This window comes from Lampetra fluviatilis, chromosome 37 (assembly GCF_964198595.1).
Source record: "Lampetra fluviatilis chromosome 37, kcLamFluv1.1, whole genome shotgun sequence".
NCBI lineage: Eukaryota > Metazoa > Chordata > Hyperoartia > Petromyzontiformes > Petromyzontidae > Lampetra > Lampetra fluviatilis.
The window spans coordinates 8809749-8822384 of record NC_136311.1 but is presented as its reverse complement, the minus strand read 5'-3'; the positions used below and the strand labels follow the sequence as shown (position 1 = coordinate 8822384).

Here is a 12636-nt window from a genome sequence, read left to right as displayed (position 1 = left end):
TCGCCATCGCGCTGAACCTGAAGGAGAGACCGTGGCTGCATCGGTCGCGAGCGTAGCTGCGCTCTCTGACGCGGCGCTGATTTATTGCCTGAGCTCACGAACGGCGCCCTGGAGGCAGCGCCGGTGCTTCTGAGGATAAGCGCGCACGAGTGGCCGTCCGCCGTCCTCTCGACGTGCCGCTCTCCCCCGACGGTTTGGCTCAAGCGCCGCTGCTCCCGGTCACAGAGCGGCCGTCTGTCGGAGGCCCGCGCGAGTATGTTGGAACTTCTTCCTCTCCGTATGCAGCCGACCGTGCGAATCGGAGGTGCAGCACGGCCAGAGACGCGCCAGCAGTGTAACCGTACGGAGTGCCCGCAAACAAATGTGCTTTAACCATTGGCGCAAGAACACCGAAAATGTAACTTTGTGTTTGAACACGACTGCTGGTCCTGTGGCAGAGCGCCCATCTCACAAGTAAAGGTTTACAAGTTTGAAACTCTCTCGACTCACTCAATCATCCCTCACAGGGACAAAGTCAACACCAGTTGACCTCCAGAGATTGTCCCCACTGCAGGAATATTACGTAATCTCCAAAGTGCTCTCCCTTAGCCAATCAATCAACAATGAGGAGCGGTGTCTTCGATGCAGAGGAAGCTTTGCACGAATCCGCAGTCCTCGTTTCGTGTTAATGGCTAATAAATCTATCACCGCCCAGGGCCAGCCATTAATGAGGGTCACAGAGAGGCAGGAGTGATTGAAAGTCAAACTCAACAGCCAAAGGGTGAAAATTTTCCCGAAATGCCAGGGGGTTAATCGTGGGCACGTATTGCCCAACTCCCAAAAAATAGGGCAGTAGTGTCAGAGCGCAATTCACCGTGGCGTGATCATAAATTCACGCGACAGGCTCTCGGCCTGTATTCAAATTTACAGAAGCGAGCCGCACCGCTCAGGATGAGGAATGGCTGAGATGCCACGACAAATGAATTGGACACCATCTGCCTCAGAAATTTCAAACCAAAAAAAACTCCACTGCAAAACTTAATATTAATGGCCTTTATTTGCCCAGGAAGCCTCACCAGGGTCACAAGAACCCTTTTCAGGGAGGGGCCCTGCCTCATTGGGATGTCTGGCCATTTCCATTCAGGATTGTTTGAGATTTGAGGGGAGAAAAATTATTATAAAAAGGTCAGAGCTCTGAAAACATAGGTTCAATGCATAAGGTTTTGTACATTGGTAAAAAAATTAACTTGGTTTTTTGCGTCCATGCCGCTGCCCACCAGTCCCATAGTTGAGCTTAATATTTAGCGATTTCCGTGAAGGTCACAGAATGTGATGCAGAGACAGCTCTTGGTGGAGGCACTGTGTACAACATAGTGTCCTGCCCTGCCACTCTACTTCCCCTGCCGACTACCCATGAGCCTCACTGTTTGCTGTGCATCTCGGAGCGAGCTGCAGATGGAGTTTTAGCCACATACCGCGACTGGAAAGTGTCTGCCACGCAGATTAACCCTTGCAGCGCGATGATTATTTACATGTTTCTGCGCCTCAATTAGGCCAGTCGAAATTAGAAAGCGCACAACGCCCCACGGAAGGGGAGTCCCCCTGTGTGTGTGTCGCGGGGAACATTGCCGATGCGTCCCCATGGCGCATGCCCACGGCACGAACTTTGATCGCTCGCCCGCCAGCGCCACCCTAGCGGCGAGCCATGGGCTCCGATTAGCACGGCTGGCTACGAACGGTGCGAAAGAAGTTCAACGTACATAGATACAAGAAAGGATGTGAAGGGGTTTTAAAAAGTTACAAGCTTGACAATGTAAGTTGCTCATCGATTATCCGGCACCGTGCCACCCATTGATGTATCATCATTCACGGACGTATTTATTAATGATTTAAAGCATTTTATCGTTACGCCACATCGCTAACTCAATGGTTCGTCAATTCCTTGTACTTATTGACTATCCTAACATTTAGATCTGTTGCAATTCATCGTGCCGAAACATCTGTCTAGTTTAACCCACACGCACACAGTTTTTGGGGGAAGGTGTTGGGAGTGTGAATGCTTAATAAGACTGCAAAGCGGCTACCGGACATCCTAAGTAGAGAATCCCGCACACTGTGTTGATGCGCTATCGTTACAATCGGTAGCTCCGTTGAGCTGCATATGCCATACCTGTCAACCCCTTATCGGTACCTACCTTATTACAGACCAATTCAGACCTTATTGGTAACCCCGTGCCCTTTTAAATCTCAACGTTCATCCTACAAAGTCCCATCACAAGGGAGAATTACAAACAAATAGACACAAAAAATGTTTTGCTCAATTTCCCTGCACATGAATATGGGTAAACTGCATGGGTTGACTGGTATGATAAACCTCAATAAAAAAAAAAGATGTTTTTTTTATCAGTTCCTGAGCCAAAGATTAAAGGCACATAACGCAAAGCGACCAGCAACGGACAGCACTACAAATAATAATAATATAGCACTTAAGAACGAACGTATTTGCTGAGAAAACAAGATGATGGGAGGGAGTTTCAAGGTCAAGCAGAAGGGGGAATATTAAATGATGCATCGTTCACGAGAACAGCTTGCGCCCCAGTACGGCGAGTGTAAATAATCCATCTTGCAGTAAAGTTGACGGGCGGTGGATAGTTGACTGGAGTGGTGACCGCGGTGATAATGCAATACACGGGCAGGTGATTCATCTGGCACATTGAGCCACACCTCGGCGTGGTGTTAAAACGTTGCGGGCAGATGGGCTGCTGTCTAACAGACATTCTCTTCAGGAAAGGAGCCCAAAAATAAAATGCTTGTTTTGGTATCACTGGCCACACCGCCTTGCCACACGTGATGTCATTGCATCTAACTGGACAAAACAGGGCTTGGCCAGGACACTGACGAAACGGCGCTGTACAGAGCAACGGGCCGAGGAGTTAATCCGAGCGTCCTTGACAAAACACCTGCCAAGTCTCACAGCAGCGCTCCATCATGCCTTCCGATCTACCTTTCAAAAAAAAAGTGCCTCATTCATTCAAATTCGAACAATAGAACAGTTGCACAACACCAGTGCTCTTTGCAGCGCTGAATACCAAATCCAAGAAAACACGCTATTTTACAATGATTCATTTTAACGGTGGCGAGCGGCACGTTTAACGACCCGCTCGTGCAGTCGAGTCAGACTTTTGCAGTTTTGTCCACGCTCTTAAATCTACGAAATTCACAGTGCATCTATTGCTTTTATTACCAGAACATCATCTCGTGGGCAATTACTACAAACGCCACAATTCACTCCCAAGCGATCAATGAAAGCATCAAGATTCGTTGGTTTCTTTGCTTGTTCTGTCGTATTTCCACAACGCAGTTGTCCCATTAGCCTAAGTGTAACATGGGCGTGCATCGTGTTTGTATCATTGTAAATTACGATACCATTTTACACGCAGATCTATGCATATATTGATCGTAGGCATGAGAATTGATTTTATTGGACGAATCATTGAGCCAATTCTTAAGTGACCAAACCGTGCCACGAACTGCAGAGCATGTGGAAAATGCCTGTGATGTCGAGGATAAGGCAGGTCGCCGAGTAAACTAAACTATAAACAATTTTTTATTTAACCAGGTAAGGTCCACTGAGCTATGTAGCTTTTTATCACAAGCGACCTGGCCACAAATAATAGCTCGACGAAGCGGCTTATCACGTGGAAATTTATATCAGCCAAACACTCCAAATGCATTTTGCCAACGCCACAAACTCAAATTGAAAATCTAACAATCAATATTTTACACGCGGCGTTTACATCAATCCTCGCGAGAAAACTTGTCAATTTAAACTCTGACCGTTTTACAATATTAATATTTAACTGTGCGTTCCTTTATGCAGTATTTAACAAAGTTTAAATTTGACGCTGTTACACGGACTGAGCTGTTACACAAACTGAACGTTGCACGCACCGCTTCGAATACCACACACACAGAGGCAAAGATCTCCCATGTAGCCACATGCAGTGTGTTTGGCAAAGTGTTCTCAGCGATGAAACCAAACGCTGAAGGCGGTAAAGTGACGGGCTGCTCGATGCGGTTACAAACAGACGGGAAAGTAACAGACAAAAAAATTGACAGCATTCCGGCCACGCACCCCAGCCCCAAAGCCATCAAGACCAAGGGCTACAAAGCACCATCGACTGATTCAAGCGCAAGACACGGGCTCATAAGCGCTGGCAGAAAGAAAAATAATCTATCTTCGTCCCCAACCCGTCAACGTATGCAGGACTAATGATCATCGTAGTGGCGGCCGGCCATGCACGTGCGCGCGAAGTCAGCCGCCCTCTGACGTATGGCAAGGGGCTGCCCACGGGGACACTGACAAATGTTTTGGAATTATGAGGCCGTTTAGGCCTAAGAGATGGCCGTGTGCGGAACGTGACGCGCCGTGGTGTTGACAGCACGGAGCGGGCACGGGGCGGCAACGACGCTCGGCAGGCGAAACAAAAATATCACCCCTGTGTGCAGTCGCACTGAGCGCAGGGGTGATATTTTAGTTTCGCCTCCAACGAGACAGAAAAAGAAAACGACGCAAAAAATCCCACACGTACCTGTATGCAGCACATCAAATTTCATTAATTCTGGGCTCGAAATAAAAAAAAAAATCTACTTTTAGAGTGAAAATAAAAAGTGTGCGCATTGAAAAACTAGTTATTTTTTATCTTAACAAGGGAAACTCGTTACGATGATGTACGTGTGAAAGTAACTTTTTCGGTACCGAGGCTCCCACAAGGCAATGCGGGAGGGCGTGTGGCGCAGTTTGGCGCCAGCTATCGTAGGGTGCGGTTGTGTGTCGCTACAGTTCTCTGCGGTGAGTACAATGTCTTTAAAAACAGCGGTGCTATGCCTCTACAAATTAAAATTAACGCTGGGCCGCTCACCCGTTCCGAGATTCGGCGGCGAACGGGACCCCACCCTGCAACTTGCTCAAGGGTCAGAGCAATGAGTCAGCACGGCTGAGACCTTGGATTCACAGGGAAGGTTTTTGAGCCACCCATGATTAAACCAGCTTGTCCAGTACAGTTAGAGTTGACGCTCTCAGCCCAGCCACCAAATAACCACACAAATAAATAAAAACACAAATATAACAAAAAAAGTTGTTGTTTTCACTTAATTTGGATAATTTCCAGCTGTGAGAATTAAGAATATTGGTTTGACCGTCTTGCGGCAAATATTTCTCAGTCGAGGTCTGTTGAAGGGATTTCACAAACAGTCCTGCGATGCAACGTTCTGGGTGAGATCGGAATGGTTACTCCATATCATGACATGACAGCACAATTGGGAGTAAAATTGTCAAAAAATATATTAAAAGCCAACATGCAATTAGTCGTTACGGTATACAAATGCTCTTATCCTGAGCTTTTTGTCTGTGCAGGGAATAACCAATGCTCAGTGACAGCAAACGAGTGGCCAAGGTTGGTCAGCTGTCGGCTCACTGCAATATCTCATGCCATGACAGTACTGCCGTACTGTAGACCTTGCAGGCCATGAGTTCACTGCAATACGTGAGCGGTCTGGCACAAGGACGTGACAGTAAAATGTAGTAGCATCAATGATAATGGCTGTGACCGTTCAACTTTGACCTTAAATATAAAAATGTATTAAGACCACACTGCATTATGGGAAATACCCACATAACAAGCCAAAACCAGCAGAGGACGTATACATGTATACAAGCAAATCCGGCTCCCAATCGAATTCTCATCACGTTACGTGGCAGTAAAATGAGGTTTACAAACAACAAGCGGCCCACAAGAACTAACAACACAGCTCACACACACACACTCACACAGCAAACACAAACCCGCCCAAGTTCCGTGAGTTCACAGTTAACAACGAGGCCACAGCCAAGGGTACCTTTTCGGACAGGGCCCTCAAGCTGTCCAGGAAGCGTGTCCAAAAGTCCTTGAAGAGCGGGCGATCGATCCTGCGCAGGCTCTCGCGCGTGCTAGCGTCCACGCTCACGTACAGCTGTGTCACCGGCTCCAGTGTCCTGGGCAGTGGAACGGGGGCGGCACGGTTGGAGCCGCAACGGCACAAGCGTCGGCGCGTCTTCCAAGCACAAGCATTCTTATTAAATCCTTTATATTAAGTTCGCTTGCTTGCTTAGGACCATGCAAATCTTTCGGTCGATTTTTAACCCACTCCCCGTGATCCAATCGAGCTGACATTTTGCACACAGACTCGTTGTGCGTGACAATGCATTTTCGTGAGAAAAAAAATTCCTAAATTTTACACTGTTTAGGGAAAATGTTTTAAATATTTAATTACCAATTGTTTAATGCTGCCAGACAATCACCTGACCCATAGGTGGCAGCCATCTCAAGCCAGAGGACGAGAGGACTCTAGCCGCCCCGATGCCACGCATATAAAGGATTTATAGTGAAAAACTTTGTTTTTACGGGTAATTTTTTTTTTTTCTCCCACTTGCACATCTTGGTGAACGGACGACGCACCACCACATCAGTGGTCACGAAGCCTCGTGCGTACACGACGCATGTTCACACACTTCAAGGTGAGAGTCGCAGGACGGCCTGCAGTCCGTGCTGGGCCCTGTCGTTCAAAGGGATCTCGGAAGCAAGCGAACGCCCCATCGGTGTGCAAGCATCGATATCCATCTCAAACTCGCGCAGTAAGCAGTGCACTATATTCTTGGATCTTTCGGTAAAGTCACGTAGAAGGGAAATAATAAAATAATAAAAATAAAACGTTATAAAATTCTCACGACGTTTCGGCCACAACACAAGCAGCCGTCCTCAGGTGAATAACAGAGCTGTCGGAAAGACAGCGTCCTAATGTAGACCTTGCAGGCAGCTTCCAACAGCTCTGTTCTTCACCTGAGGACGGCTGCTTGTGTTGTGGCCGAAACGTCGTGAGAATTTTTATTATGTTTTATTTTTATTATTTTACTATTTCCCTTCTACGTGACTTTACCGAAAGATCCAAGAATATGAATCCCTGCAGTCACAATGCACTATACCCTGTTTCAAAGGTGCACGCTCGGGACACACTTTTTATTTTATTTCCTGCAGAGTGTTCGTCACACGGCAATTAATGCGAATTATTTAATTGACAGAGTAGGATTAACAAAATGAAGCGTCAACACAAATAAAAAATTTAACGGTTAATTTCTGCGCGTAGTCATTGGTGCTCAACCTGAGACCAGCAACTCGCTACACTTGAAAACCGAGGCTTAATCATGGGGGGCTGTATGGATGGAGAACCAGGATGTCAGCGGTTCTTGCACGGCATTAGTTCCCTGGGCGATCCTGCTACTTCTCTCACGGGGCACATTTTTTCATTCGGACGTTGGTATGCACACCACAGCACCGACACAAGCAAGCGCTGAAACTACATCACAATTTCCTTTGCTTACGCAACGACTTTGCGAGTGACAAGGTGATATGCTGCACATACAAAACATTCCACCGCCATTGCATTTTCAGGGGAAGGCTAGCACCGACTTGAGCATTATTTTATAACGAGCTTAAAACATCAAGACACACCAGGCCAATAAAATGATGAAGGATGCGTAAGGCAGCCGCCCTCCCCACCGTCCACTGGCTTAAGTTTAAGGGTTGAATGCGTTAAGCTCCAACAAAATCCACCTTCCATAAATTACGTCCACAAAATACACCGGCTATGTCATATTTGAGGTTTTAAATCCTAAATTCTAGCAAGATGTAAATTTACACTACGGCAGTAGCAACAAAGATATGTTTTATGCTAAGCATTTTCAGAGGCGCTTTGAACAAAAAAGTGTTTTTTTTTTTACACATTATGCCATAAAACATCAGTATTGTGAACAGCAATAACTAATGTAACACTTTTATTACAGGGGTTGTGTCATTTATTTGTTACGCATCATAAAGCATTAAACAAAAAAAGCAAAAAATTGCCAACGCAATTGCAAGAGCAAGCTCACAGTGACCGCAACACCGTACGATCCACTACTCCAACGCTCCCCCCCGCTCTGCACGCACGCACACGTTGCAAAACAACTAAACGCACTGTTCACACAATGCACGCACGAAACTCAACTACAAACACTTCGCTCAGTTGCTGGCTTCCTCCCACGAGCCTGTTCTCCGGGGTGGGTTGGCCAAGCGGCAGAATGTTGACGAACCAATCGGAATAACGCGGGCCAACGCGGGCCAACGCGGGCCAACGCGGGCCAAGGCAGCGGCACGTAGCGACGCCTGACGCATCGCAGCTCCGTAGGGGGGAAGCCGGAACGAGCGAGCGAGCGCGAATGGGGGAGAACTCACCGGATCTCGTCGGGGAACTGCGCGTTGGTGACGACGAAGGAGGAGAGGCCGCGGCGGTGCAGCAGTCGCAGGAAGCGGTTGATCTCGGGGTACATGATGGGCTCGCCCACGAGAGAGAGGGCGCAGTGCTGCGCGGCCAGCCCCTCCTGAAAGCGCTCCGGCCTCACGCCCGGCACGCCTGAACGCGGCGGCAAACCGCACACGCGCGCACACGCACACACAAACATGCACACACAAACATGCACACGGACAAACACGCAGACGTGCACATGGACAAACACGCGTGCTAACACGTGTACACGCGCACACACAAACACGCAGACGCACACAAGGACAATCACGCGTGCTCACACGCGTACACGCGCACACACAACCGCGCACGTGCATACACACACAAACACGCAGGTGCACAGACGTAAGGAAAAAGACTCAAATGTAAATTGAAAGTGGCGAGGAACAACCGAAAGTGGCTAAGAACTTCTAAGATAAATGGCGGGTTCTTAAACCCCCCCCCCTCCCGAAGGAAGGAGCTGGATACAACAGCTGAAGAACAAAATGGAGAGATAACTTGAACCGAAAGGAAATTCTAAATGCTGACTGAATTTTACGCGAATTTATTTTCTCTTCAGCTACCCGGTCAAAATGAGAATGGCACAAAATAATTGTGAAAGAAGAGAGATTACCAAACATATTAACGAGCAAAACGACTTCAGCAGGAGACACATTGCATAATGGCAGAAGTCCAGGTGAAGATGGAAATCAGCGGCGATATCCTAAATGTAGGAAGAGAAGGACTTCTTCGAGCACTGTTTGCATTATTTAGTTTCGACCTCGCTATTGAAAGAGTCATTAACCTCATACATCATTTAATCAGGATCTTTAAACTGGCATTGATACTACGACTTGCACCTCCGATTCGCATGGTTGGCTACGTACGGTGCGAAAGAAGTTCAACTAACATACATTCACGCGATACTCGTGCTGCCCCGCAGCAGGACATTGAAACAGGCGTAAGTACTCGGCTGCCCTAGTGCAGGGGTCGGCCGCCTGCGGGTCCGGAACCGCATGAGGCTCTTTAAGGACCTGCTTCTTGACGTTGTTAATTAAGGGCCACCGCCTCGTATTCACGTTGCATTGCGACGCTTGAAATGTTGAGGGTTTTTTTTTTTTTGACCGAATTCGAAAAAAATGGCGCTTATTGTTTATTTTGGTTGCCGACCCTGACCATGGGAGTCCGGTTTACCACGGGAGTCCAGTTTACTATGGAAGTCCAGTTCACCATGGGAGTCCAGTTTACCATGGAAGTCCAGTTTACCATGCAAGTCCAGTTTACCATGGGAGTCCAGTTTACCATGGAAGTCCAGTTTACCATGCAAGTCCAGTTTACCATGGGAGTCCAGTTTACCATGGAAGTCCAGTTTACCATGCAAGTCCAGTTTACCATGGGAGTCCAGTTTACCATGGGAGTCCGGTTTACCATGGGAGTCCGGTTTACCATGGGAGTCCGGTTCATCCGGCTCTTTAAGGATTGCTTGGTGACGTTATTTATTAAGGAGCACCGCCTCGCATTCACAATGCATTGCGGCTCTTGAAATATTGAGTTTTTTTTTTACCTAATTCTAAAAAAAGATCTCTTCTTGTTAATTTTGCCTGCCGACCCCTGCCCGAGTGGGACCTTTGAACTGGCGGATCATGGCCATGTGGTTCTCCAGCGCCTCCTGCAGAATGAGCTCGGGCGGATCCATCTTCCAGCGCCACTCCGTCCCCACGGGGTTCGTGTGGTGCCTGCAGGCAGTATCGCACATACACACACGGTTACACACACTAACACATGGCACACACACACACACAGTTACACATAGCAACACCAATACCAATACTCGCCATTCGCCACTAAGTGACGTCACTTAGTGGCCTGGCACAGGCGCTGTGGAGCCTGTGCCAGGCCAGGTGCACTTTGAGGCCACGTGAAGTGTCAAAGGCTCGCTGACAGGCCTCGGGACAGACCCATGTGCCATAGGTTGGCTGACTGAGGTGACTGGTAGATGCACCAGCTGTACCCCCGAATGTGCCAACTGTGGAACACATAGCACACACAAATCCCCCATATAGCCTTGACAGGCTGTAGGGGCAAGTGCTGTTAGCGAGCACCTATGAAGGCCAGAACGGTACACGAGGGGGTGGGTGGCCAGCACCACGCCCGACCGCCTTTGTCTCCCCAGTGGCGATGTTTACACACCACACCAGGTACTCATTTAAGGCTGAGTCGACCTAGGGGAAGCCCAGGACCGGTTCAGATAAGCGGGAATCGAACCCGTGTCGCAGGGTTCATAGCGCAGCACGCTAACCGCAACACTACCGCTCCCCATAACACACACAATACACACATACACATACATTATACACACACACTGGCTTCCGGATCCTCCACTCTGGGCAAGCACTCCCTCCACATCCCCCATCCCAGGTGATTTGATGAATGGTCGTTATTCAATTCAAGAAATAATTATTATTCTTTTGCCTCCTTTGGACGGTCTGGTAACATCTGTCTTTTGTCTTCTAGCTTGTTTCGTTAGAATAACATTTGTATAAAATGTCCAAAAACTGCAAACACATCTTAAACACACTATTCACTCCAACTTTGGCGAGCATAACAATCGCTTTTGATTGATAAATCCATGTTTGCAGGCCTGCAGGGGAACTTCGAATGCACCTGCCTGCGCAAACAAGATTTCCAGCAGACGACATGTTGCAGGATACCCAGTGTGGTACTGGCTCTGTGATTCTGAGCCGCTCGGCCACCCAATGGGCCTTGTTGTAGACGGAGGGGAGGGAGGGAGGGAGCAAGGAGGGAGGGAGGAAGGGAAGGGAGGAGAGGGAAAGAGGCGAGCGAACAAGGAGGGAGGGAGGGAGAGAGCGCTGAGCGCGCGGGATGAAGACAGGGCGCTCGGTGGCGAACGTGCCACCGTGTGCTCACCGCCAGCAGAAGATGCACTTGTTGGCACAGGCCAGGCTTGGCGTGGCCTCCATGCACCGGTGGCTCTCGATGCCGTAGAAGGCGTGCTTGTAGCAGCCACCACGGCCCCGCAGCATGGACTGCATGTTCAGACAAAAGGCAAAGATCCCCCGTGTAGCCTTTCACAGACTGTTGGGGAAAGTGACGTTAGCGAGTAGTACCCATGAAGGCCGGCACGGCACACGAGGGGGCGGAGTGGCTAGCACCAAGCCCGGCCGCCTTTGTCTGCGGCGAAGTTAACACACCACACTAGATACTCATTTGAGGCTGAGTTGACCTAGGGGAGGCCTAGGACCGGTTCAGATAATCGTCACTGGTGATGGCGGTGAGCGGGAATCTAACTAGTGTCGCCGGGTTTGTAGCGCAGCACGCTAACCGCTACACTACCGCTCCCCACACCGCACGCGACAAACAAATGCAAAGCTAAATCTGTCTACGTTTAACGTGGAGCACGCTTTCGTGAGCAATATAAACAAAAATCAACATTGTTTGGGTCAGACCGCGTGAGTGAAATGTGTCGTACAGCCTCTTCCACCCGACACAGCCAATTAATAAAGTTGTCACGTGATGAACAACACGTGTCAATTAATTACTGCTTCAGAACGCCGGTGTGTTGGAGAGCAATCGCCAATATTTAACAATTTGGTACAATGTATCTCTACAAGCCATATTTTCAGGTTCGTTGCTTTGCAAGTAATATTTAGGTCACTTGCAAATGTGCTATCACGTGGGCCATCATGATGTCAAGGGCCCAGTGGCTCCCTGATTGCCTCAACGGCCGTTGCATTGCCGTGTCATGTGATCATAGTGACCGTTGTCATGGCAATCGAGATCATAACAAATTAAAATGAATATAATATGCTTCACTCTAATGCAGTAAGTAAAAACATCACAATAAGCTACGTATCATGATAAAAACAACAAAACATGGTACGATAAAGTTAATGCAGTATTTTATTGCGAATGTATTCTTAGAGGCTACCATTTTTAGTTAAATGAACCAAATTAAAACACAAGCAATTGGGTTTTAACGTAGATACCAATTGTAAAATATTCTAAATCCAAAGAATTGTTTTGAAAGTAAACAGGTCTCGTTAATAAGAAGCTAATTTACCCTTAGTCGCAGTATAATTAAACTAAGATGATATTTGTGAAAATGAACAAAGCACTGATCTGTTAGTGAGGATCCTGCATTTTAAAATAAAACATTTTAGATAAAAAATGAAATAAAAACAAATGGGAATATTCTCTCCAAATCAAAGCCATTAGTTATCACCACTGTCAAAATATAGCACGTAAGAAAATTAAACAAAATTGCTCCCTTAAAATTCA

General features: G+C 47.8%; 1 protein-coding gene across 2 annotated transcripts in view; it reads right to left on the bottom strand.

The window, feature by feature from the left end:
* Positions 1-12636, bottom strand: part of LOC144945334 (S-adenosyl-L-methionine-dependent tRNA 4-demethylwyosine synthase TYW1-like) — a 140320-nt gene that overhangs the window by 82410 nt on the left and 45274 nt on the right. For both annotated transcript variants that reach the window (XM_078873779.1, XM_078873781.1), the window contains exons 10-13: positions 11266-11384; positions 9964-10073; positions 8289-8466; positions 5878-6013 (exon numbers count right to left, since the gene is read on the bottom strand). In XM_078873779.1, coding sequence (XP_078729905.1) covers positions 5878-6013; positions 8289-8466; positions 9964-10073; positions 11266-11384 — 543 coding nt within the window. The remainder of the gene's footprint in view (positions 1-5877; positions 6014-8288; positions 8467-9963; positions 10074-11265; positions 11385-12636) is intronic.